The 26,971-nt window shown below is 44.0% G+C and overlaps 1 protein-coding gene across 1 annotated transcript in view; it reads left to right on the forward strand.

Moving 5' to 3' along the window:
- The window catches only part of Tmem132b (transmembrane protein 132B), a 243,877-nt gene extending 220,381 nt beyond the window's left edge, over positions 1-23,496 (forward strand). Inside the window, 5 exon segments of the mRNA XM_005080599.4 lie at positions 1,726-1,931; positions 9,271-9,541; positions 16,794-16,985; positions 17,880-18,668; positions 18,670-23,496. Of these exon segments, the coding sequence (XP_005080656.2) occupies positions 1,726-1,931; positions 9,271-9,541; positions 16,794-16,985; positions 17,880-18,668; positions 18,670-19,017 (1,806 nt within the window). The 3' untranslated portion in view covers positions 19,018-23,496.
- Positions 23,497-26,971: the final 3,475 nt, after the last annotated feature.

Genomic DNA, 26,971 nt, shown 5'->3' on the forward strand with positions numbered 1-26,971 from the left:
AAGTTAAGAGAAATGTCCGTTTTAACCCCTTGCTGGGATTATAATGTCAGCTACCATTTCATTGCTGTCTTTTAAGAATATTGTTCTTTTAGTTGTATATATGTGTGGGTAAGTGTATAATTTCACACTTGTATGCAGTGTGTAATAGTCAAACAAGAGCTTCGGCATTTTCACCTCCTTAAACATTTGAAGGTTAATTCACACATAATGGTTTGTGTGTGTGTGTGTGTGTGTGTGTCACCCCAATACAAATCTGATAACTCCATTTGTATCTTATTAGCATCGCCCTGTGGTTGGAACCTGCAAGTTCCCCTCTTTTGGATACTCATAAAACATACAGTATGTTATTTGAACTATAGTACTTTAGCTGTTCTGCATAAGAGTGGGGTTTAGTGTTCATATTCAGATTTGCTCTGCCACACACTCTCTAATCTCCCATCATCCCCATCCCTGAGTTACCGAAGCCTGGTCTGAAGCCCCTTTACTGCTTGTTCAGATCTTAGTCATCTAAGGTCTCTTTCTCTTCAGGACCTGCTACTCTGAACAGCAAATCTGTCCTAAGCTGATAGGGGGATGTTTGGGGGGCATTTCATTATAGTTGAGATTTAAAGTTCTTGTTTATTCTAGATATCATTCCTTCAACAGAGTAATAATTTGCAAATAGGGGCCAGGGAGATGGTTGAGTTGGTGAAGTGCTTAGCCCATAAGCGCAAGGACCTGAGTTCTGTCCTCAGCATCCATGCAGAAAAGTCAGGTGTGGTGGTGTATGCTTGTGATCCAAACTCTGGGGAGGCAGGAAGATGCCAAGGACTCAGAGGCTGGACAGCCTTGCCAAATCAGCGAGCTCTATAGTGCAAGGAGACACCCTGTCACAAAACACAAGGCGAATGGTACCTGAGGAATGGACTGACATTGAAACCTTAGTCTTCTTGTCTCTAAATGAAATCACAGGTCCCGCATAGTCTGTGATTCCCAATGCTCTGCAGTCTTCACTGCTCAGTCCCTCCCTTGAACTTCCTGATGGAGAACAAGTCTGCAGCATCTTTTTTGCTAGCCCAGGAGATGGGAGACAAAGCAGGGAGCTGACATATCTGGCAAGACCCCACAGGAGAGGGGGAGCTAGAGCACCCCCAAGTGCCAGGAAAGAGACTACTGTGAAATGCCACTTCCTCTCCAGTGTTTTGAATTGTAGTTTAGTGGCTGCAGGATTAATTCCATCCATATTTCAAGCACATTCCATTAACGCTTAGCCAGGATTTTAATCTAGTGCAGACTCCTCTTGTTTTTTTTGTTTTTTTTTCATATGCTCCATTTTATGGCCGGAACAAAGCATTTTCTTAGTAACATTAAAACCTTTTATGCGTCTTCAAATGTGGTACAGGAGTGGAATAAGATACACCTGGGGCTTGATTAGTGGTGGTTTGAGCGCATAAGAAAAGGTAAGATAAAGAAAACAGCACACTCCCAAAAGGCAGCTGAGGTTACACAACTCTCATAAATTATGTTTACGGCTTAACTTGTCAGTATTTTGTAACACAAAACGGCTTTCTTGGAGTCTGTCCATCAGGTATTTGTCGCTAATCAGTGCCTACAAATTACTCCCTGTACCCGTCCTGCTCTCCGGGTGCCTCAGAACATCAGAGCTGTCGAGTCGAGGTCCACGGACCTCTGCTGGTCTCTCGCTGACGCGTCTCCTCCGTGTTTCCCCGTTCTCCCCCCACCAAGGTCTCGAGCGCCTGTGATTCCATCTTTGTGAACGGGAAGGAGATGAAGAGCAAAGTGGGCACGATCGTGAACTTCACCCACCAGCATTTCACCTCTCAGGTGGAGGTCACCGTCTGGGTGCCCCGCCTGCCGCTGCAGATGGAGATCTCAGACACCGAGCTGAGCCAGATCAAGGGCTGGAGGGTCCCGGTGGCTTCCAACAGGAGGTGAGGAGCGGGAGACCCGGCTGTGGGTTGGAGGCCGCTGCAGCGGCTCAGGGGGTCTGTGGGAGGTGTGTTATCATGGGACCGGCTTTGGCTCCCAGCAGTGCTCTGGACTCCGGGCTCCTGCGGATCTCGAACTGGATAATTACCAGCAGCTGGACGTGAGGACGCTGAGTCAAAGACAGTAGCAGCAACCCGAGTGGTGATACTGGTTAGCCTCACAGAGCGGTTTCTGGGATGCAGGAAGGCAATGTGGGAATCTAAGAAGGCCCTACACCGAGCCTGGCACCCAAGACATAACTACTTCCCACTGTCTGTCGTGCAACTGTTCATGCCGCCCACTCTCTCTTTCCTCACAGTCGCTCATCACTCATGGAGTGAGGTGTTACGCGGTGAAGGCCGCAGGGTTGGAAACGAGACTGCCTAAGTTTTAAGCTTGGTTTCTCCCATGCACTGCCATGTGACCTGGCGACTTCACCTACATATTCTGCAGTTCCCTCAACTGTAGGTTGGGAACAGCCATGCTAGAAGTCTGGAGTCCAGAGAAATGATGTGTGCCGCAGGGGGAGGCCCTAAGGTCAGACTCCTCTCCAGGGCCCCCATCTGCTGCTCATTCAGGTCTAGCGGTTTGAATGGGAATGCCCCGCCCCCCCATGAATGAGACTGTCCTCCACAGGCTCATGTGTTTGAACACTCGGTCCCCAGCAGGTGGTGCTGTTTGGGAAGTTTATGGGAAGTTTAGGGGGTGGAGTCTTTCTGGAGGATGTATATCCCTGGTGGGGGGGCTTTGAGAGTGCACCCCACTTCCTGTTCTTGCTCTACTCTGCTTCCTGAGTATGTGTACAGTCTGATCAGCCATTTCCCCTTTTAGCCCTTGTTGCCATGCCTTCCTCCCCATGATGGACTATATCCCTCTGGAATTGTGAGACAAAAACAACCCTTTCTTCCCTAAGTGGCTTTCCCTCGGGGGGTATTTTATCTGCAACAGTAGAAATCAAACTAAAAGTCCAGTTGAGCATTAATTTGGTGCCACGCCAAGGAGACTTCACAGATGCAATTACACCAAATCTGTCTTAGGATGTGGAGATGATCCAGGAGGGCCAGAGTGTCCCTTCCAGCTGGTGGTAGAAGGGTCTTGGAGAGGTCTGGGGCCGAGGACCACTTGACAGAGGGATGCTGGCTTTGAAGATGGATTGAATCCTGCACCATGGAAAGTGGATGGGGGCGTTAGGATCCAGGACCCCTTCATGATGGACACAGGCCATGGGACCCCCAAGGCTAACTGTAGAAACTGATCACTACAATACCTCAACCAACCTGACTGTCTAGATGCGAACGCTACCCCAGCAGCTTCAGGTGAGAGCCTGGCTGCCGTCGTGATTTCAGCCTTACAGCCTCTATGCAGAACTCTGGAGCCATTTGAGCCTGGTTGGACTGTGCCTCACAGAACTGCAAGCAAGCAGATGAGTGTTATTAAACTGCGAGGTTTGTGGACATTTTGTTACACCACAAAGGAAGGAAGTGATCCAGATATTGTTACCCACTTTTGGAGTGCAGCGGTAACACCTTAGGGAGGGAGTCTTTGGAAGCTGGCGGTGGGCAGAAGGTGCAAGGCTCTGGGGGAACATAATGGCCTTTGGCAGACTCTTTGTAGACTCATGGGTGGTGAAGGTGTTGACAATGAGCTTGGCTGAGTGAAGCATGGTGGGAAAGCTCCCAACACCTGGTTGGAAATAGAAATCATCCCGAGCAAGAGCGAACTTGGAAACACCCTGGTGAGCATTCAGAGGGCATGAGGAACATGGATCCTCATTTGGCTGCTACAGAATGCCAGTGTGCTATGCCCTGAAGTTGCGTGGAAGGCAAGCAAAGCTGGCCGTGAAGCTGAGATTTCCAAGCAAAGTGTTGAGTGCATGCCTCAGATTCTTCTTGCTTTTTACAGTTAAATTTGAGAGGTGAGGTAAACAGAGGCAGCGGCTGTTAAACCAAAGGGAACGAGTACCCAATGGCGTCGAAACAATCAACTTTTCCAGAGGATGAGGGATGGGGAATCTCAGACATGCTTTGAAACATTGGCGGAGAGTACCACAAAGGCCCAGGACTAGGTGCCAAGCTCCTCCTCTGCAACATGAAGGGTCAGCATAGTGAAGTGATGCCCCCTGCATGACTGATGCCTTCTGCCTGTTCACTTGAACAAGGGGGTGTTAAGAGAAGCTTTTTCTTTTGCTAGCCGCTTTGGTTTATCCCCCGCCAGTCACCTGGGCTCTGCCGCGCCAGCCTGGTTCTAGATCCCCATGAGTCCCAAATAAACACACAGGAGGCTATATTAATTATGAAGCTGTTGGCCTTGTTTGTCTCTTACTAGCTAGCTCTGCCTTAAGTAATTACCCCATAATTGTTAATCTAAGTATGTTTCTTACCGGAGAATAGTTCCCGGCGTCCTACCCCCATGGCGTCACATGTTGACTCTCTTGTGTTTCCCCTTCCCAGAATCCTCCTCGACTCCTAGTCCCTCCTATCTAGGTTTTCTATTGACCAGACAGTACTTTATTGACAAATGCACAGGCAAATAACAGGACTTCCCCAACATCTCCTCTTTTCTGTTTAAACAAAAGAAAGGTCTTAATTTTAACATAGTCAAATTGTATATGACAGAACAGTTATCAAGTAAGAACATAGTTACAATATTTTAGCAAGATTTAAAGAAAATATCATCCATCCCATCCTTGTGAGTCCAAAGTCCTATATGTAGCTTATCTTTTATCATAACTAAAGAAAACTATAATTATAACTATCTGTCTTCAACTCCATCAAAGACCACAGAAGGATAATATATAAACACTAGGATTGACAGAGACATCTTACTGCCTGGACAGTCACCCGAAGTTCCTCTGTAACGTTGGGGCATCCATCTTCAGCCCATAGGCCACAATGTGTCTGGAACACTTCTCAGCAAAGCAGGAAATTTCAAACTGTCCATCTGCGTTGGCAGTCTGTCAGTCATTTTTCTTTGTCCTGCAGAAAGTCTCGTAGACTCTTCATCAAGCAGGAACCCTGTAAGACTGAGTTTAGTAGTCACTTTCCTGTGGGTCCTGTATGTCCAGATTATACAACAGCAGTCAAACAGTCTAGGCAAGAGCAGTTTCTTGCCCAAATGGCTAATCTTGCCATGTTGAAAGCAAACTCCATAACAAGTTTCTTCAATGCCCATCTTCCTCTCAGACATAATTGGTGCTGCCAGGAGCAGACATTTCTCATTGTCAAAAAAAACCCTAGACCATTTTAAATGCCATGTTCTGAAGGTCTTTGAGAGGTTTGAAGACTGTCTATCTGTCTCAAATATATTTCTGTATATCTAGAAAACCTAACTTACCTAACTATAAATTCTATTATAAGTAACTATCTATAGTCTGTATTCAATTATGCATTACATTTTAGAAGATCAGTATAAGCACAATGCTTAATCAAGAGGAGAAATATAAACATCACAAAATTGACCTTGAATTTGTATCAATAAATGAAAAGCAATACCCATACCATAATTCCCCTTTTTACCATTAAAAGAAGATTGGCTGTGATCATTAATCAATTATAAACAATCCCATTTAAATGAAAACAAAGATTTATAACCAAGATGGGAATTGGGACGTCGCTCATTCCAAACTGCTTCCTGCTGGAAGGGGGCGCTGTTCATACCATGGGGATCATGACAAAACTCAGAAACCTGTATAAGTCCTTATTTTTGTGGTCTGTAAAGCTGCATCATTTTAGCTGTCTCAATTGTTGGAACACCTGGTCCACTGCTTCCGGGGGTCTTGGTTCATGAAACCACAGAAGCCTGGAAGAAATCTTCAGCTTTTCATTTTCTGTAGAAACATAAATAAAAACTCCTTTTCCGAGTAACATATCCTTATGCTTAAATTTTGAAGTCAAGGTATTTTCAAAAGATATAAGTTGTATTAATTTAGCAGCATTTATAAGCAAGTGTACTTTAGTATCAGTTCCTTCCTGAGCAAGCAAAAAACTGAAAAACATAATAGCGTACAGTATCCAGACTCTCTGTGTATTTTCCATCTTTACGTGGCTTATTTATTTATTATTATTATTCTATTTCTTTTACTTTTATTTATTTTTCTCTGAGACAGGGTTTCTCTTTGGAAATCCGCCTGCCTCTGCCTCTGGAGTAAATCCTACCGGTGTGCGCCACCACAACGCCGGCTTTTGTATTTATTTACCACTTTGCCGTTTCATTTTCTCTCTCAATCTCACGTATATTTTTAAACACACTGTAAACCTTTAGAGGTTTTGTTCATCCAAGTCTGACTTTACTGTAAAGCTTTACGTTTTTCTGGCCACGTGTCTTACTGTAAAACCGCGGCTGTTTTAAACTGCCGTTTCAGGATGGTGGGCGTAAGCGTGATTTCAGCTTACCGCCTCAGTCCATGCTGACATCCAGCAAAAGCTGCCACTTCCAGCTGTACATACACACCTTTCAATCGTTAGCAGAGTCTCTTAAAACAACCTTGTTGGCTTTTTTTTTCTTTTTCTTTTTCTTTTTATGCTGAGTCAGGAAGACTCCAGTAAGCGAGCTGCATGAATCTCGGCTTGTGGCTAGCAAAACAGAGCACACCTGAGAAAATGCTGCTACCAAAATCTGTGCTTCTCTCCGTTCTTCTGTTTCTAAAATTGCTTTAAAGCTTTTGTTATTTTGCGTGGAAATTCATGATCCCACTCCTGATCACCATTTTGTTAATTGAAGCTTTCCTTAAGAGGAGCCTTCCCGCCAGCCTGGTTCCAGAGCTGCTTCAATCCCAAATAAACACACAGGAGGCTATATTAATTATGAAGCTGTTGGCCTTGTTTGTCTCTTACTGGCTAGCTCTGCCTTAAGTAATTACCCCATAATTGTTAATCTAAGTATGTTTCTTACCGGAGAATAGTTCCCGGCGTCCTACCCCCATGGCGTCACATGTTGACTCTCTTGTGTTTCCCCTTCCCAGAATCCTCCTCGACTCCTAGTCCCTCCTATCTAGGTTTTCTATTGGCCAGACAGTACTTTATTGACAAATGCACAGGCAAATAACAGGACTTCCCCAACAAGGGGGCACATTACCCCTTGAGAAAAATCAGCAGGGAGTCAGGATATCAGGAACACCACTAAGACCAGAATGCCATTGATGGCCTCTAAACCCCAAAACACCACTGAAACCAGAGCTGGTGTGCCAAACCAGAACAGATTTAACTGAAGTGGATTCCCAGCAGCATCAGCGTTTTTAAAAATCATGATACACAAAACATGTGGGTTGTAGTATTGAAATCCCTTGTTATCTTGGGGGTGGTATTTGCTACAGAATCCTAAGTAGTCTGGGTAACAATGCGAATGTAAACGATTTCATCAAGAAGTAGCAGTGGATAGGCTCAGTGGCTCAGGAAGGATGGCAGAAAAAGACCAATCAACTCAAGGAGGGAAGATAAAACTCAGTCTAAGTAAAACCAAAAATCAGCTGGGCAGAACACAAGGCCAGTGGGACAGTGACAAAATGTCTAAAATGCCTGGAGCTAGAATCTAGGGAGAGGACAACGAATGGGGGGCTAAGAGTGTAGATGAAAACTTGACTGAATCTGGCAAAATACACCGGAATACAGAAGCAAGCATCCGAGGAAACTGGCAATGGGACAAAACTTAAGGAATCTGCACGGCAGCATATCATGGTGACAATTCTGAGATTTAAGGACGAGCGGGAGATCTTAAACACGACAGAGAGTCACACTGATGATCGACACAAACCGAATCATAGTGTGACTATCTGGCGTGCTTAAGGTATCCTTTCAATTCTGTCTATTTAGTTAAGGGGAAATTCACATCACAAGCACAAATTACTGAACACTGTCCTTTATTATAAAATACATCTACTCTAATGGGCAATACAAAGAAAGCGTGGCTATGTTATTGAATGCTGCCAATGTTGCATGGGGGGGTCTGTGTGTGTTTCTTCACTAAGGGAGATCGGCACGTGTCTGGAAATTATCCATGGCACTCATGCACCAAGCAGATACTGTCTCTGTGATGTCTGCTGAAGGACTGAAAATGAAAAGACAGCAGGTTTTTACCACTTTTTAGTTACTTTTCTTGTCGCCATGACCAACTACGTGATGAAAGCAACCTGGGTGAGGAAGGTTGTGTTCGTTCGTGGTGGGGAAGGCATGACCGGAGCGGAAGGCTGCTTGTTCACAGCTAGGGACATCAGGAAGCAGCGGGGACTGACAGCAAGGATGTGCTAGAATCCCACTTCCTCCAGCTAGGTCCTGGGGCTCCACAACCTCCCAAGCCTGCTGAGGACCAGGTATTCAGACACACAAGCCTATGTGGGACACTTCACATGCAATCCTAGCAAGAATACCACTCTGTTTTTTCACGCTATATCCTTTTGTCCTCCCAAAGCTGTCTTTCTTATCAGTAAAGATAACCCGCTGCTGCCTCTTTGAGGACCCAGAATTACTCCAAGGCTGTGCGGGAGAGGTCTTATATACATTCCTATTGTTGTTCTCAGTCCTTAAGGGGACAGCAAATTGTTTCAGAAATCAAAGGAAGTTGGGTCACTGGGTGAGCGCTGGGGAGGTTGGTTTGCCCACAGCCTCTGTGAGGAAGGATGGACTGAACCTAGAAAAGGAAAGGACAGGCATTGGGACAGGTAGCTTGACCTTAACTTTGCCTCTGCAGATGACCAGTTTCATGGCCTTGATTAAGGAGCCTCCTCTCTCCCCATCTTGGTTTCCTTATCAGTAAGATTAAGACAAGAATTAAACCTCAGTCTCAAGGTTCTGGGAAGGTTGACTGAGTGAAGTATGTGTGGCCACCATGATGTCTGTCTGTCTGTCCATCACAGGGGGCAGAGTTCATGGTAGTCTGACTCAGTGCACAGGGACGTCAGCTGTCATTCTGGGAGAACAGGCTGTGCTCTGTCTAACTCTGCTTGCAGGACTTGTCCTGGTTTCGGCTCTGCTCCTCCTGACACAGTCAGCAAAGTCCTCCCCCTGGGAGGTCACAGGGCAAGTTCGTCTCAAAGGGAAGGTTCTAGAATTGAAGAGACAGATTTCTCTGGGTGAGCTGTTGACAATTAGGGGCAGGGGAAAATGGAAGGAGGGGAAGAGGAAGAGCGAGAGAAACATGGATGAATGGATGAATTTATTCATTCATTGGACGAGCGAATGGATGAGGGAATAAATCAATGGATGAGGAGAAAACTGCTGCATTTCCTCCAACAGTCAGGCAGAGTCAAGGGCAGGCAAGGTTTCCCGCTAAGAAGGAGGCTTAATTTGTTCTGCTTTCTTTGTGCTCCAGGCCCACCCGGGAGAGCGATGATGAGGAAGACGAGGAGAAGAAAGGACGAGGGTGCACCCTGCAGTACCAGCATGCCCTGGTGCGAGTCCTCACCCAGTTTGTAACCGAGTCACCTGACCTGGGTCAGCTGACCTACATGCTGGGCCCTGACTGGCAGTTTGACATCACCAACCTTGTGACCGAGTTTGTGAAGGTGGAGGAACCGAAAATTGCCCAGTTACAGGATGGCAGGATCCTGGCAGGGCGGGAACCGGGCATCACTACCGTGCAGGTATTATGGGGTAGTAGGGGTGTAGGGGGGGTCTTTGCCCCTTTCTCTCTGACATCAGTGACTCCCCAGTTAACAGGTGTAATATGGCTGTGTGCCTGCATCCTGTGTGTGCACATCACATACCAGTTTGAGTCAATTTACACATGTTTAGCCTGTGAGCAGGAGAATCTGAACTCAGAGAACATGGGCAGTGACAGCATTTTCCAGACACACCAGGGCAGATGCCCATATGAACGCACCATGGTTAGACACCACATGCAAGACCTGTGCAAGCTCAAGCCAGGCAGAATCCCAGCATGGAGGAAGTAGGCAGACATGAGATCCAACCCCTAGTGGAGGAGCTATTGGCACCCGATAGCTGCTGGGAGGGGTCTATTGTCTCTTAGAGTGTGGGCCCGGGTAGCTCAATCCACTCCAGTGGAGATCACACACACAATGATATACAGCTAGCACAAATTCTACTTGGAATAAAAAAACAATAAAGAGGACATAAAGTTGATTGGATGGGGAAGGGGTTGATCTGGGAGGATGGGGGGGGGAGAGTGAATATGATAAAAATACATTACCTGAAGCTATGAAAAAGATATATTTTTAAAAATTCTTTCTCACTTTAGAGCATAGAAAAATATCTCCTTTACTAGAGAAAGCTAAATTAAATACACAATATAAGAAATGACTTTCTTCGAGATTAGAGCTTTTAGATTTTTTAACAAGTCACATTTATTTTATTTAATAAAACAACTCGGGAAATATATAATAATTAAAATTCAGTGAATTAGTCATATAGGTTGGTAGGTGTTCTTGTGTATCAAGTAACCATCTTCCAGGTTACAGGAAAAAGAGTTATCATAAAATGACACATACAGAACAAATATTACACAGGCTAATAGTCCCTAATCTTTCTAATTTAGATTTTTCCTACATAAAATGCAAAGCTTCCACTCATGTTGACAGTTATCAGAAGTCTCAATACATAACCTTATGGTTTAAATTATGAATAACACTAACTTTTTTTAACATATATAAGCAGCAAATACTAAGAAGAGTATTATTATGTCTATATATCAGTGCTTTTTTAGTATTTTTATTTAATTCTCTAATCAAATTTGCTTTACCTTTTATGGGTAAAGCAACCATAGTAATAATAGAATTTGGAACACATTGCAAAGAAAATATGTAGCATTGTTGATGTCAGTAGCAGCACCCAGTCCTCATTGTATGGAACTAAACATAGTACATCTGTGTGTTCATTATTTACAGAAAATAACTGTCTCAAATGTTCCTGCCAGGCTTTAAAGTCTCAAAAATAACTATAATCATTGCATGAACTGTACGTCATTAAACGAGGAAAGTAATCTAGTAAATAAGACACTTTGTCTTCCTTTTATAGACTGTAACGATATAGAGTAACAATTAAAGATAAGAGACAAATTTAATTAAAATGAAAAGAGTTTAAAATTAAGTACTACTGTATGGTGGTAATTGTTTCAATAAAATAATATTTTCTGCTGGTGGCAGAAATAGATGTAGATTTACTTTTAAACCGATTTTGCCTCCAACACTATCATTTTTACTATAATTCATTTATACTGGTCACATTTAAACTGTTTTTTCAATATCTTAACCACAAATTATGTTTAACCTTAACATAAATATTTCTATTTTTTAAAACGTAAGTATTTGTTGCAGTCTTAATTTACTATAATAGACCAGATAATATTAATTGTATCACTTCTATAATTTACTTTAAAATAATGAAGTAGTTCATTGAAATTTACTTGATTTGTCAAAGTGGAAATGTCAATTTTAATATAATGAATATATTTATTTGTGGACATAAAAAGAAGATAAGAGTATTGACATAAAGATGGATATCTGGAATATAATAACCACATACTTGCAAGTATTTTAAATTATTATTGTAAATTATAAGAGAAAGCATTACCTTCTAATTTCTTTTGATAGATACAAGCAAGCATAGCTTGAATAAAAATTTGGTTATGTATAAGTTGTTTTAAAAATCCTTAGTACACACAATACTCACATTTTTTCGAAAGATGTTACATTATTATTGAGGATAAACAAATACATACATTTTATGAATTAGCAGATTATGATCATGATAAAAATACAGAAGTTAATGTTATTTTGAAGGTAAAGAAATGCTTATAAGTAAAGGATTTTAAGATATATACAAATGTAAAATTAATATTCAAAAGCAATGACAGCTTTTACCAGCTAATTTAATCTTGTTTTGCTCAGTTGCTTTTACTCTCGCTGGCTGTTTCATCTGCCATGTCATTGTTGCAACTGACTCCTCTAGTGATAGGAGAACCAGCTCCTTCAGCCTCAAGCCTGAGACTTAAAGTGCTCCGGGAATCCTCAGGTCCCTCAACATTAGACTTGGATTGCTAAGACATCCAGGCTGATGAACCACACAGTTGCTGAATTCTCAGACTCTCCTATGTGAGATAACTAATGATGAATTACTCAGGCCATATTTTGTAAGTCAATCTGGACACCCTCATTTAACATATAGTTATTCAATTATATCTGTTCCTCTAAAGAAGGTCATAGAATAGTTGTAGTCGACAGGTTTTATGAGTGATTTTTTAAAAATTTAAATTAGAAACAAGCTTGCTTCACATGTCAATCCGATCTTCCTCTACCTCCCCTCCTTGCCTGCGTGCTATCAACCCCCTCAACCTTCCACCCAGTCCCCACTCCACACCCCAGGGACGGTGAGGCCCTCCATGGGGGATCTCCAGAGTCTTTCATTTCATTCAGGGCCGGACCTAGGCCCTCCCCTCACGTGTCCAGGCTGAGAGAGCATCCCTGGATGTGGGATGGGCTCCCAGAGTGCATTTGTATGCCAGGCATAAATATTGATCTACTACACAAGGCCCCATAAATTGCCGAGGCCTCCTCAATGACACTCTAGGGGGTCTGGATCAGTCCCATGCTGGCCTCTCAGCCACCAGTCTTCTTTTGATTGATTTTAGCTGAAAGTCTAATTTGTTAGATATTAGAATTGCTACCCCTGCTTGTTTCTTGGGTTCATTTAATTGGAAAATCTTTTCCCAACCCATAACTTTGAGATAATATCTGTCTTTGAAGCTGAGGTGTGTTTCTTGTATGCAGCAGCAGGATGGATTTTGTCTTCAAATCCATTGTGTTAGCCTGTGTCTTTTTACGGGCGAGTTAAGACCATTAATTTTGAGGGATATTAATGACCATTGATTGCTCATTCTTGTTTGTTTTGGAATTGGTGGTGGTGGTGGAACTGTGTGTGAATTTTCACCCCTTTTTTCTTTTGGCTGTTGGTAAATTGGGATTATCTATTGCCTATGTTTTTCTAGTTAATCGTTAACTTCCTTGGGTTAGAATTTTCCTTCCTGAACTTTCTGTAGGGCTGGATTAGTGGATACGTATTGTTTAAATCTGTTTTTTCATGAAATATCTTGTTTTCTCCATCTATAGTGATCGAAAGCTTTGCTGGATATAGTAGTCTGGGCTGGCATCCATGGTCTCTTAATGTTGGTAGATTATCTATGCAGGACCTTCTTTCTTTCAGAGTTTCCATGGAGAAGTCAGGTGTAATTCTGATAGTTTTGCCTTTATATGTTACTTGACCTTTTTCCTTAGCTGCTCTTAATCTCTTAATATCCTTTCTTTATTCTGTACATTTGGCATCTTGATTATTATGTGATGAGGGAACATTTTTGTGGTCCATTCTATTTTGTGTTTTGTAAGCTTCTTGTACCTTCATTGGCATGTCTTTCTTTAGGTTGGGAAAGTTTTCTTCTATGATTTTGTTGACTATGAGCCTTTGGGGTGGTTTTCTTCATCTTCTCCTATACCTGTTATTCTTAGGTTTGGTCCTTTCATGGTGTCCCATATTTCCTGGATATTTTGTATTAGGGATTTGTTGGACTTAAGATTTTCTTTGGTCGATGAATCTAATTCTCCCAGTATATCTTCAATGCCTGAGATTCTATCTTCCATCTCTTTTATTCTGCTGGTTATGCTTGTATCTGTAGTACTTGACTGTTTGCCCAGCTTCTCTATTTCTAGCATTCCCTCAGACTGTGTTTTTTTTATTGTCTCTATTTTAGCTTTCAACCCTTGCACTGTTTGAATTGTTTCTTGCAATTTTTGCTTTGTCTTTTCCTCCATTTATTGCATTTTTTGGTTTGTTTTTATTCTATTTCTTTAAGGGATTTTCTCATATTCTCTTTGAGGGCCTCTATCATTTCCATGAAGTTGTTTTTAAGGCCATTCTCTTCTGCTTCATCTGCATTGGGATGTGCTGTTGTAGTCTCTAGACTCTGGATGTGTCATATTGACTTTTCTGTTTCTGAGTGTGTTTTTATATTGTCTTCTTCCCATCCCTTCTTCCAGTGGGTGCAGAAGGAGTCTCTTCCTCTCCTGGTGGGTACGGGACCAGGGATCCCCTCCGGTGGGTTCAAGCAGGTCCAATACTCCGGTGGCTCTCCTCTTGCCTTGGCAGTCTCTGGGTGGGTTGGCTCCCCACACCTCATGTGGTTTTGCACAGGGCACAGGAAGGTGGCCCAGAAACAGGCCCAGACTTACCTAGTCCCGTAGGTGGAGAAAGGGACTAGGATACTGGCAATCTCTGTCTGGGTTGGTTCCCGCTGGGATGGGAATCACAGTGGAGCTTTTAGATTAAAAAAATACTTTTATTTATTCATATTGTGATTGTGTATACATGGGGGTGTGTACCACAGAGTGTGGGTATTTGCTTGTCAGAGAACACCTTTTGTGGAATTGATTCTTCTGTTCCACCTTTATGTGGGTTCTGGGAATTGAACTCAGGTCACCAGGTTTGCACAGCAAGTGCCTTTACCCACTATGCCATCTTGCTGGCTATAGTGCTTTACTTTTTTGCATAGCCGAGTAGATTAGTGAACATCCTAAAAGCTAAACCCACCCTCAGCTTTACAGTTTAACCATTGTCTATGTTAAACCCAGAATAGTAGACAAAATGAAATTTAAAAGTACAATATTCGTAAGAGATAAAGAAGAACCATAGTTGAATAGTCAGTTACATCATAACAAAAAACCATTTTATTGCCAAGTTTGGTCAGATTATTATGCAGATTTTTTTCTTGAACCAGAGGGTTTTTCTTTGTTTTTTTTTAAATTAGAAACAAGCTTGCTTCACATGTCAATCCCAGTTCCCTCTCCCTTCCCTCCTCCCCCGCCCCCACACCAGGTCCTCCAGCCCTCCACCTAGTCCCCACTCTGCTTCCCAGGGAAGGTGAGGCCCTCCATGGGGGATCTCCAGAGTCTCTCATTTCATTCAGGGCAGGGCCTAGGCTGAGTCCATGCTGAGAGAGCATCCCTGGATGTGGGATGGGAACCCAAATTTCATTTGTATGCCAGGGATAAATACTGATCTACTACCCAAAGCCCCATAGATTGCCTAGGCCCCCTCACTGACACCACATTCAGGGGGTCTGGATCAGTTCCATGCTGTCCACCCAGCCATCAGTCTAGGGTCCAAGAGCTCCCCTTGTTCAGGCCAGCTGTTTCTGTGAGTTAAACCATCCCAGTCTTGACCCCTTTGCTCATCAGTCCTCCCTCTCTATCACTGGATTCCAGGAGTTCAGTTCAGTGTTTAGCTGTGGGTGTCTGCCTCTGCTTCCATCAATCGCTGGATGAAGGTTCTGTTTCCCAGACTCTCTGGCAGTGAGATTGTAGGCTGGCACTCTCCTGATCCATGTCTAAAATCCATATATGAGAGAGTACATACCATGTTTCTCTTTTTGTGACTGGGTTACCTCACTCAGTATGGTTTCTTCTAGTGCCGCCATCCATTTGTCTGCAGATTTCAAGATTCCATTGTTTTATTCCCCACTGAATAGTACTCCATTGTGTAAATGTACCACATTTTCTCTATCCACTCTTCAGTTGAGAGACATCTAGGTTGCTTCCAGGTTCTGGCTATTACAAATAATGTTATGCAGACATTTTATATTGATCTAAAATATTATTGATCATAGCTAAACCATGTTTTAGGTGCTTCCAAGGTTAATTTTTGGTACAGTTGGACAAAGTGGGTTATATTATGCATTAGTCTCCTAGTTTCCACCTCACAAGACACCACGTGTTTGCATCTTACACAGATACCACAGATTTAAACCTTACATGGCACTCATTTCCTCAGTGGTGACTCTATAGGCTGGAACACTAGGTGGCTTTGACTGGGCTCTGCATGGCAGCCTGAGGTGGGAGTCAGTGTTTCTGTGTCTGTGACCAGGGATTTTGGGGGATAACTTACTCCAGATCTCTCTCACTGTCTTGAGAGAGCTTAACTTTCTGCTTCTAGGGCTGAGGCCCCTGTTTCCCAGATGTTGTCAGCCAGGAGCCCTGTGCATTTCTTCTTATGGAGTTCCTCCCTTGCCAGTAGAGACTCTCTGAGTGTCACCTACTTCCTTGTGTCATTGGCTGGGAACATCATCTCCCCCACCCAACCCAAAGAGCTCTGGTCACTACACTGGGTACCCTGTGCGATTCAGCCCCATTTGGCTTTCAGATGTCTGTATCGTGTGACACTGAAGAGTCAGGGAATGGGTTTTCATTTTTTTTCCCACAAGTGAGTGGATGAGTGAAGGGAGGAAGTCTTTGGGGGAATATTCTAGAAATCATCCCACTTACCATGTGTTATCTCTGGGATTTAGCCCTCATGCCTAGATGTACACCAAAAGGTGTATTAGGAGGAATAGCAGCTTAGGAAATGCCACGCAAACTGGTTTATCCAGCGATGACCCAAATGGCCTGTGGTGATCATTGGTGCTCAGTGGTAAACACCTGCCCACTAGAAGGATTGTGCACAGAGAGCCAGGTTGAGGGCCGCTCTCTTGGAGACTGTGCCTCCAACCCAGCATGCTCAGAAACTGCTGACCAGCTGTTGAAAAAGTCTCACCTCTTCCATACCTATCACCAAGGCAGAAACATTCAGTGAGGAGTCCTAACCTGACCCCTCTTCTTTCTTTGAGTATAGATATGTGCTAGTCTTTGTCATATAGGAATCAAAAGACATGCACCAAAGTGATCTTTATTCAACTGTCTTCAGTCTGTGCTATTGAACAACCCCAGACCCACTTAAAACCCTGCCACTGTGTTCCTTTACCAGGACACTAGACGGGTCACCAATGACCCTATCTGCCTGGGAGTCAAAGGTGTTCCTGTGGGACAAAGTCACAAGCTTTCTACCTTGCTCTCTCAGGTCCTCTCGCCTCTCTCTGATTCAATCCTGGCTGAGAAGACAGTTATTGTCCTGGATGACCGTGTCACCATCACAGAGCTGGGCGTGCAACTGGTGGCTGGCCTGTCCCTTTCCCTTCAGCCTCACAAGGCAGACAAGAGGGCCATCATCTCTACAGTGGCGGCTCAGGATGTTCTCCAAGCCCCGCAGCAGGTGAGATTCCCAGGGGCCCATGTTCTGGGCATAAAGTTAGCTCTACCCTCGGTTATGACTCCTTGCATAGGGGGCTAGGAGGGTGTCACAGCCAGACCTGACAGCTCTTGAATATCCTTCCTTCTTACCCAGTGTCTCCCTGTCTCTGAGGCTAGCACTCAGGGCTTATTGACATCTTCCTGTGTCCTTTGCTTCCCTATTGGCTGATCTGTGCTAGGCATGGATTGCTGCGACTAAACCATGCAAGGGATCCCCTGTTGTCACTCCTGCCAAACAGAGAGAAGGTGATTTTTTTGAGGCTTGGAGACTCCATTTCGGCTACTTGTACAAGAACAGCTAATTGGTACCAGATTGTCTTACTGATGGCAGGTGTTGCCAGTGCTAAAGCTTCCCTGTGTCTCTAAACAGGCACAAAAACATTTTTAAAAGAGAGAGGGTCATGGTGCCATTCAAGCAAGCCAGCCTCACACCATCTCATTTACCAAGGACTTCCTCCGAGAGTGGCTTTGCTGGCCCAGCACTGGCTTCCTGATAAAGGTTGTTCAAAATAATGTCATCTTGAATGGTAACCTGATTAGTTGCATCTAATTGATTCAGATAAATCACCTGATCTTTCTGAGTGTCTCCACAAAGGTCAAAGTCACACTCCATGGAAAGGCATGCAATAAATTCATTTACACTCTCATGCACTCATCGAAGTGCATTCCTGGCACCTCATGCCAGTGGGGCTATAGCATGTTAATGACACAAGGTCAAGGCATAGCAAGAGCTAAGACCATCACAATCAGAAATTCACCTCTATCTGCAGATGCCAATAATGTCCAAAGGAAATCCTGTTTGTAAGTTTGAAGGAATCCAGTCATAATACTGTTACTCTGGTTTCGTTTTTCTTAGGAAGCCATAGTCAGTTCCTGGATTTTGTTCAGTGATGGCTCAGTAACACCTTTAGACATTTATGATCCCAAGGATTTCTCAGTGACCGTTTCCTCCTTGGATGAAATGGTGGTATCCGTCCAGCCAAACCTTCAGACCAGATGGCCAATCGTAGTTGCGGAGGGCGAAGGACAGGGGCCCCTGATCAAGCTAGAAATGTCCATCAGCGAATCTTGTCAGAAGAGCAAGAGGAAGAGTACTCTTGCTGTGGGTAAAGGAAATGTCAAGGTCAGGTTTGAACCTGGGATGCATGAGCAGCAAGGAGGCAGCAATGACATCGAGGGCTTGAACCGGGAATACAGAGGCCACCTCAGCAATTCCATAGAGCGTGAGGGAAGCCAGGAGCGGGCGGCCCAGGAGTGGTTCCAACATGGCGCACCGGTTGGCCACGAGGACAGGACCAACAAAAGCACAACCCCACAGTCTCCCATGGGAGGGAAGCTGCTCAAAGGCGGGGCAGATGCCTTCACAAGCTTCCCCACTCAAGGGAAGTTGCCGGAATCCAATAACCCCGGTGACCTCACGATGACCTCCAGGGGGTTAACAGATCTGGAGATTGGCATGTATGCCCTGCTCTGTGTCTTCTGTCTGGCCATCTTGGTCTTCCTGATCAACTGCGTGGCATTTGCTTGGAAGTATAGACACAAAAGGTTTGCTGTGAGTGAGCAGGGCAACATCCCCCATTCCCACGACTGGGTCTGGCTTGGGAATGAGGTAGAACTTCTGGAGAACCCCGTGGACATCACTCTCCCCCTCGGAGGAGTGCACAAGCATGATCGACAGGGGCCTGCAGTTCGAGGAGAGGAACTTCCTGCTGAATGGCAGCTCCCAGAAGACTTTCCATAGTCAGCTGCTCAGGCCTCCTGACTATGTGTATGAGAAAGAGCTGAAAAATGAACCCATGGGCTCCTCTGGCCCCAAGAGGAAGAGAGTCAAGTTTACGTCCTACACCACCATCCTCCCTGAGGATGGGGGCCCGTACACCAACTCCATCCTGTTTGACAGTGATGACAGCATCAAGTGGGTCTGCCAGGACATGGGGCTGGGGGACTCGCAGGACTTCAGAGACTATATGGAGAGACTGCAGGACCAGATGTGAAGTCCTTTCTTAAGTTCGTATTCACCTTTATGCCTTCTGTTTTCTGAACGGTGGAGCAGTGGGTCTGATCAGCAATAGGGGGTGACTCAACAAAGTGTCAGGGTCGGGGGGGTCTGGAGGGATCCCTCTCTGAGTGGGTACCAGCAGTCTAGAGAGGTGGGTGATATCTCTAACACAGTGGCTCCCAGGGATGGGAGACTGAATTCAGAGGCCGGCAGCCGGCAGTAGACGTGACCACATAGACACTGTTGGTCACCTCACGACCAATGGCCGTGTGTAATAAGGTACCTTCCGGATGGATGGTGGTTTTTTTCTATTCCTAGCCCTTTTAAAGCACAGTGGACACTCATCGCGCGTGGCCTGAGTTTGGATCTCCGTGGAGGAAGATGACTGAATGTAGCCTTCTTAGTTGTGGGAGTGAGGCTCATTATTTTTATATACATTTGGACTCGAATCTGTTCTTTTGACCTTGCATTTTTTGAGGGGGAGGGGTTGTTTAAGAAACTCACAAAGAAGAATTATGTTTGATGTTCCTATGAGTTTTATTCAATGGGGCTCATCATGTCTGCCAGTTCTAGGTCTCTACACAGGATGTCATTTTTTTTTTAAAAAAAAACTTAGTTGCTGGGGACAGTGTTTGAGCAACACATTCTCATGATTTGTCTCCTTCTTCTTGACGCTGGACTTTCTTATCTATCTCAGTGACAGAGGTGTTACTGGAGACCCAGAAGAGAGAGCTTTTTTTCTTTCCCCTTTTCTTTTAAAAATCATTTTCCACGTGAAGTTTAACACATTTTGAGAAAAGTTGTGTCACAAACATCTGTTTTCATTGTCTGCTTGTTAGCTATCTGTGGATCTCCTGAGGGTACAGTTCTGAGGGTAGAGACTCCAACTTCACAGCATGGAAACAAACCCTTTGTGCCCAACACAGTGTATCATTCAAACTAAAATAAGAAACAGGATTGAAAGGCTGGAGAGATGGCTTGGTGGTTAGGAATACTTGCTGCTCTTGTACAGGACCTGGAGTTCAGATCAGAGCGTCCACATGGTGGCTCACAACCTTCTGTAACTCCAGCTTCATGGGCTCTGATGCCTTCTTTTGGTCACTGTGGGTACTGCACTCATGTGCACATACACATACACACATACACATTAACTAGAAAAAAATCTTTCAAAAAGCAGGATTGATCTATATGGCAAAGAAATGAAGAAACAACTTCATATTCAACTCTCCACTTTTCATATTAAAAAAACCAATGTTTCAAGTTAGCAATATATAGAAGTCATCCATACAATGACTGAAAAATAAAAGACACCCTCAATTGTCACTTTGACAGAGAAGAAACCTCTCAGGCATCTTTTGGTGAAGAAAGCAATGATTATTTTTCCAAACCTGTAACTATAAATAAATCAATTTTCCAGAGCCCCAAATCAGCTGTACAAACAAACTGTGGTATTAAATCAAAGTTTCAAGAGAAAAAAGATTTTTGCATAATTTTCAATAGAAGTGCTATTTACAAGCATCATGAATAGTCTCAAGAAAGACACGGATTTTGGCTTGACAAAATGTGACGTTTTTGTTTATCATCATGTTATAACTAGAAAACCAGACACTTGGCTAGTATGCCTCATTGTGAACTAACCGAGTCATTGTCAACCTTCAAAAAAAAGGGATTTTCAAAGGCCCTAAGCAGGAAGCACATGCAGGAGGTCACTGATGTCAAAGGGCTGCTCTCTGAGCCTCTCAGAGGAGATGCGTTCTCATCCCTCTGCTCTCATTTTGTATATGTCCAGGCTGGAAACATGGCAGCCAACCCTCCTATAGCCATGACAGGACAGCAAAGACATTCTCCCTGCTTATGACACCCCCAGCACTGCAGTGTGTTTACAAAGAGGGTTGGACATACAGGCCATGTGCTTCAACTCTAGAACTATCTTGACTTGCTTCTGTGTTTAGAATGGCTCCTAAGAGCTGAAACTGCTGGGGTCCCCAAAACCTTTAACTGGAGAATGAAGCCTGGAGATGAAGGTATTGCATGAGCTTGGCTGACATCTGCTGCTGCTAAGAGCCCTCTAGTTAGCCAAATGCTTCTGGAAAGATTGGAGTGGGGGCAGGTAGCCCCAAACCACCTGTGCAGGGTAGCAGGACTCCAGATAAGCTTGGCTCCTTTTATGAGCCATTTAAAATCCTATCTCCCATCACAGAAATAATGGGAACCGACAATGAGACAACTGGCTGCAAGCAAGGACCCACAAACCAGGCTGCCTCCTATTGGTCAGATGGGGCCTTGGGCTTGCCTAGAGCTTAGCAGGAAATTACCAGGGACAGCACAAGTAAGGATTTTCTGTGGTTGACATACTTGAAGCAGGAAGGGAGATGCTGACCATCATGCTGAAGATGCCTCCGTGGGCCTCTCAGACACACTCTGAGTTGGCCTCAGTGCACATTTCTCCGTGTCTTTGTGTTAGGCTAACATCAGTTCAAATCAAAGCCAATGGCAGATTCTGAGGGGGAAATGACCCTTTTAAGATGTGACACACAGTTCTATACGTACAGACACAGCATATGCACACGCATCCACATCTCTCTGTGTGAATGCCAAGGAGTCACACACTCAGGCCTTTGGTGGGAATCAAGAGAGTCATTCTCAGATTCGTCTTGGACAGGACTCAGTATCACAGTGTCACAGAAGCATCCTCTGCTCGAAGTAGCTCCTGCAGATCGTAAACTGTGACTGTCTCACCTGATTTTCCGTCAAGTCAGCTATGATGTTTGTGCTAGCCTCTAACCCACATGAACTAGAATAGGGGAGATGGCACAAACCTCAAGCCTTAAAATCCAATTTCCCAGGGCTGTGTATTGGCCTGGACTAAAGTTTCCATGCAGAGATAGCCAAATTATTACTCTTGATATATTTCATATATATTTATGACTAGTTAACCTGAGCCAGACATACATCAAGTCCCTTGCTCTGCCACAAGAATGATGCTTATGCTCAGATTCATCCTGGGGGAGTCAGGAGACAGCGGCAGGCTATAGGTTCTTTGGGCACTCATAGGGAGGTTGAAACAGTAGACTGACCAAGGTAGTGTGACCCAGGACATTCAAAGACAATGTTGTCCCTATCATCAGGATTTGCATGTAATACTGTTGGGGTCAAGGCATAAGAACTGGAGCTGAATGGTAGGTATGCTATATTTGAGAGATTCATAAATACAGTGGGAGCCATGGCCAGAAGAGCAACATCTAACTAATGTTAGAAAACTGTCTGCTATACTGGCTATACATACCCAAACTATGACAATTCTTAGCTGTCTGGGTAGAAAGTTTCTATTTATAGACATGAATGCAGCCAAGACATGTATTGATTTTATTTTACCCCTTGGCCACACCTATGGATGAAAGTAATTTGTAACTCATTTAAGGTTTAGGAAGTCACCTTTGGTCTTCTGATCGAGAGAGAGAGGGGGCGGGGAGCTCAGTTGGTAAAGGGTAAAGTTTTCTGCATAAGCCAGAGGGCTGGAATTCAACACCCAGCACCCACATAATAATCCAGGTATGGTAGTGTATGCTTATAATCCCAGCATGGGGGAGGTGGGGACAGACAGGCACCTGAGGCTTCCTTTCCAGCCAGCCTTGCCTAATAGGCAAGTTCCAGATCCCAGTCAGAGACCCTGTCTCAATACAAAGGTGGATGGTGCCTGAGAAATGTCATCTGAGGTTGACTTCTGTCTTATATACATGCTTTGGTGCACACAGACACAGACATACACACACACAGAGGGGGGGAGGGAGAGTTAAAAAGAAAGGGTTGAGACCATAGCGAAGCTGTGTCCATCAGTGAGTAGTCCCCTGATCCCCAAAAGTGACCACAGGTAGTATTTCTGAATCCTATTGGGTTTTCTACTCTGGTCATCCAGAAAGGTCTCTGTAAATGACACCAGAGATGGTTTATGGATTGCACCTTTCTCTTCCATCAAAACCATATTTGTATAATGTAATGCATCTCATCTGTCATGTAGAGGGTGGATGGTGGGACAAAGCTTTGCTGAAATACAGGCAGCAGATATTTTTGTATGTAATATAGGCAATATAACGAAACTGTGAATGGTGTATTGGAATAAATACATTAAAAAAATAAAAGCATGTGAAACTGTAGCTCTTAAGTGTATAGACATCCAGCTCAATAATATTTAAATGGATGATGGGAAAGCATTGGGGCCTGACGTTGAAAAATACACCCAGTTAGGAATTCTGACCTGGAAAGGATGTTGTGGCTCATGCTGGGATTGTTGATGGAATCTTCCAGGACATTTTGATCTTACTCTTCAGTACTTTCTGAATATTTTTCCTTTTTTTTTCCCCCACACTGGAAATATTTCAGAAATAAAGTGACTTCATTTTTTTCAGCATAAAGGTATATTCTAACCACAGGGTAACTCATCATTTTTAACATGGAAATAAACATATGAACATTCTTCAATTGTTGTATTATTTTGGTTGTGTGTTCTCTATTGAGTCTTAGCACTCATGCCATGGGTTATATTTGTAAATGTGTTTTATTTTTCTTTTCTGTCAGAGAGTTTAACAGTCTTGAGTTAGTACTACATGGACAAGAAAAGAAAATGTTCTGTAGGACTTATAGAAAGCCTTTACTTTAAAAATATTTTATTTTTAAAAGTATACGTGTGTGGGGGGGGGGGTTGTGCACATGAGTTTAGTACCTGTGGAGGCCAGATGGGGGTGTCAGATTCCCTGAAGCTGGCATTACAGGCAGCTGTGAGCCACCCAAAGTAGATGCTGGGAACTGAACCCATGTCCTCAGCAAGGGCTGAAAGTCCTCTTAACTGCTGGGCCATCTCTCCAGCTCCTAAACCTTTATATAAAAAACAAAACAGAATTCCAAACCTTAAAATCTTTTAGGGCTTGAGAGATGTGCTGGTCTGTGTTGGTGGGGATCATTTCCTTAGTCTACAACTCTTCCAAGTGAGCTATTAGTTGTCTAAGGGCCATGAAAATCTTGAAACTGCCCCATTTCCTTCAGGATGAATGAGGACCATCCCCTGGTAACGCCTTGGCAATGCCTCATACTACATCTGATCTTTTATCAGGCCATGAAGACATCAGTTAAGAAACTGGGTAGAGATGCTGGCTTCGGGAGAGTCGGAGTTGCATTGATCTTGCTTCTAAAATACTGGCAGCAAATGAGCCCCAGAGCTCTCCCAGGTACCCAGGTCCATTTGGGGTAATTGCTTCCCACTAACAGCTTTCTAGGAGGGGTGAGTCATGGAACAGTGTGCGACTCAGACCTCAGAGTAGATGTGCTGAGCTTGGTAAAAATCCGCTCCAAAATGAAAAGAAAGCATGAAATGGCACAGGTCAAAGGAAGGAACTTTATGTTTAGAATTATTTTTTTATGAAGGAGGGAAAAACACAAATACTGTTTTTCAGATTCTTTTGGTGTTGAAATCTTTAGAGTCTGCTCATTTCTTGATGGTTGTGTACAATTACAGCAGGCGATGCAGCATCCTTGCTTTGCTGTTTAGATATTTCTAGGAAGAAAATGGGAGTACAGGGATATCCTACTTGGTCTCTGGCATTTATAGATTCCTCTGCAGCTCCAGCAGACAGGAAACTACCACTTCCTAGATGGAAAATAATGATCCCCTGAGGGAAGTCATCTTCCCAGTTCAAAGAAGCAATCATGGTATCAAATCACAGCACTGGGCAGGCGTCCTGTTTTAAGAAACACATCTAATATGTCTTGGGCTTTCACTGTGGGTCTTGGTGGGTTGTGAGATACAACTCGAGGGTGAATTGTCAGACATCATAATAAAGTGCTCTGTAAACATGTACATGAATGCTATTTCAGGGTTGGTTGATGGTGATTTTCTACCCCATTTGACAATATTACATTTAGGGGTGGGGTTACAGTGCCTCTGAGGAGATGGATGAGATTCCAAGAGGACTTGCATATATAATTTACACACACACCCCTTCAGGTTTGTGACCACTTCTACATTTCAAACATTCTACATGAGACAATGTTTGTGTGCTATCAACGGTTGCTGGACTGTCATGTTTGGTAAGAAGAAATCTGTGTGCTTTGTACAGATATTGTCCTGTGACTATGTCTAACCTGTGGCTGGTTAAGTTCATGGATTTGGACTCTGAATGCAGAGGACTGGTAGTCCTTGTGGTGGCTTAACTTTCTTTTTTTTCATATTTTTGGGTGGCCAGCCTATTTGGTGTTCAGTAAGCTTCTTGTAGTTTCATAGGCATCGCCTTCTTGAGATTGGGAAGGTTTTCTTCTATGACTTTGTTGAATATGTTTTCTGCACCATTGAGCTGGGCTTCTTTGCCTTCTTCTATACCTATTATTCTTAGATTTGGTCTTTTCACAGTGTCCCATGTTTCGTGAGTATTTTGTGTTAAGGATTTGTTGGATTTAAGACTTTCTTTTGTCGATGAATCTATTTCCTCTAGTTTATCTTCAGTGCACGAGATTTTGTCTTCTATCTCTTGTATTCTGTTAGTTATGCTTGCATTTGTAGTTCCTGATTGTTTATTCAGTCTTTCAGTTTCCAGCATTACCTCAGTTTGTGTTTTTCTTATTGTCTCCATTTCAGTTTTCAGGTCTTGAACTGTTGAATTGTTTCCTTCATCTGTTTGATTGTTTTTTTCTTGGCTTTCCTTGCTTTCTTTCAGAGATTTGTTGATTTCATGCATTTTTTGGTTTGTGTTCTCTTCCATTTATTTAAGGGATTTCTTCATATCCTCTTTGAGGGCCTCTATCACTTTCAGGAGGTTGTTTTGAAGGTCATTATTTTCTGTTTCATCTGTACTGATATTTTCAGGGCTTGCTGGTGTAGAGTTTCTAGACTCTGGTGGTGTCATACTGGTTCCTCTGTTGTTGGCTATGTTTTTATATTGCCTTCTTCCCATCTCTTCTTTCAGTGGGAGCTCCTGGGGTCTCTTCCTCTCCTGGTGGGTTTGGGTCTAAGGATCTCTTCCAGTGCGTTCAAGCAGGTCCAATACTCCAATGGGTGCACCTGGATCTGGGACACTCTCAAGCATAGGGGGGAGACCAGAGGGGACTGAAGACTGAAGCCCAGGGCAGGGGCTCAAGCACAGGACAGAGAATGGAGGGCACTGAAGACTGAGGTGTGGCCAGATTCAGGTGATCCTTCCGGAAGGGGCAGATCCTCTCTAGGTGCAGAAAATGCCCAGGGAGACAGAAGCAGGGGGATGTAGGGAGTTGAGGCTCAGAGCAGGGTGCCCACTCACCTTAGGCACTGGGCAAGGACCGGAAGGCACTGAAGACTGAGGTATGGTCAAACTCAGGGTGATCCTTCCGGGCAGAGCAGGTCCTCTTTAGGTGCAGAAAACACCCAGGGAGAGGGAAGCAGGGGGATATAGGGAGTTGGGGTCCAGAGCAGGGCCCCCACTCACCTTAAGCGCAGGGCAAGGACCAGAGGGCACTCGGCTTAACTTTCTTTTGATCTGACATTTCTCCCTCACTTCCTCAATTTTCTTTGGCTGGCAGATTCATGGCAATTTGTAGTTTTCCGTTCAGGAATCACCTGCTACTTTAATGTGGCTTCCCCCCGTAGAAGCTGACTCTCAGAAATGCAGTAAAATGGCCAGTGGAGATAGAGAGCACAGGCTGTGGTTGCTTCCCTTTGGGGTACTTCCCTGGGCCTATGCTTTCCTTCCCCATAACAGCCACCTGTGGGTCTCCATCACATCCACGTGAATTCCAGTGTAGTTGTCATAGTCTCACTTCTGTTGCTGTGAAAAGACACCCTGGCAAAAATCAGTGTAAGGGAGGAAAGGGTTTACTTTTAGCTCACCATCCTGGGTCATATAGTCTGTCATCATGGGAAGCCAAGGCAGGAACCTGAAGCCTCTGTCACACCCACCATCAAAAAGCAGAGAGAAGTGAATGCATGG

Source organism: Mesocricetus auratus, unplaced genomic scaffold (genome assembly GCF_017639785.1).
Source record: "Mesocricetus auratus isolate SY011 unplaced genomic scaffold, BCM_Maur_2.0 Super-Scaffold_100025, whole genome shotgun sequence".
Lineage (NCBI taxonomy): Eukaryota > Metazoa > Chordata > Mammalia > Rodentia > Cricetidae > Mesocricetus > Mesocricetus auratus.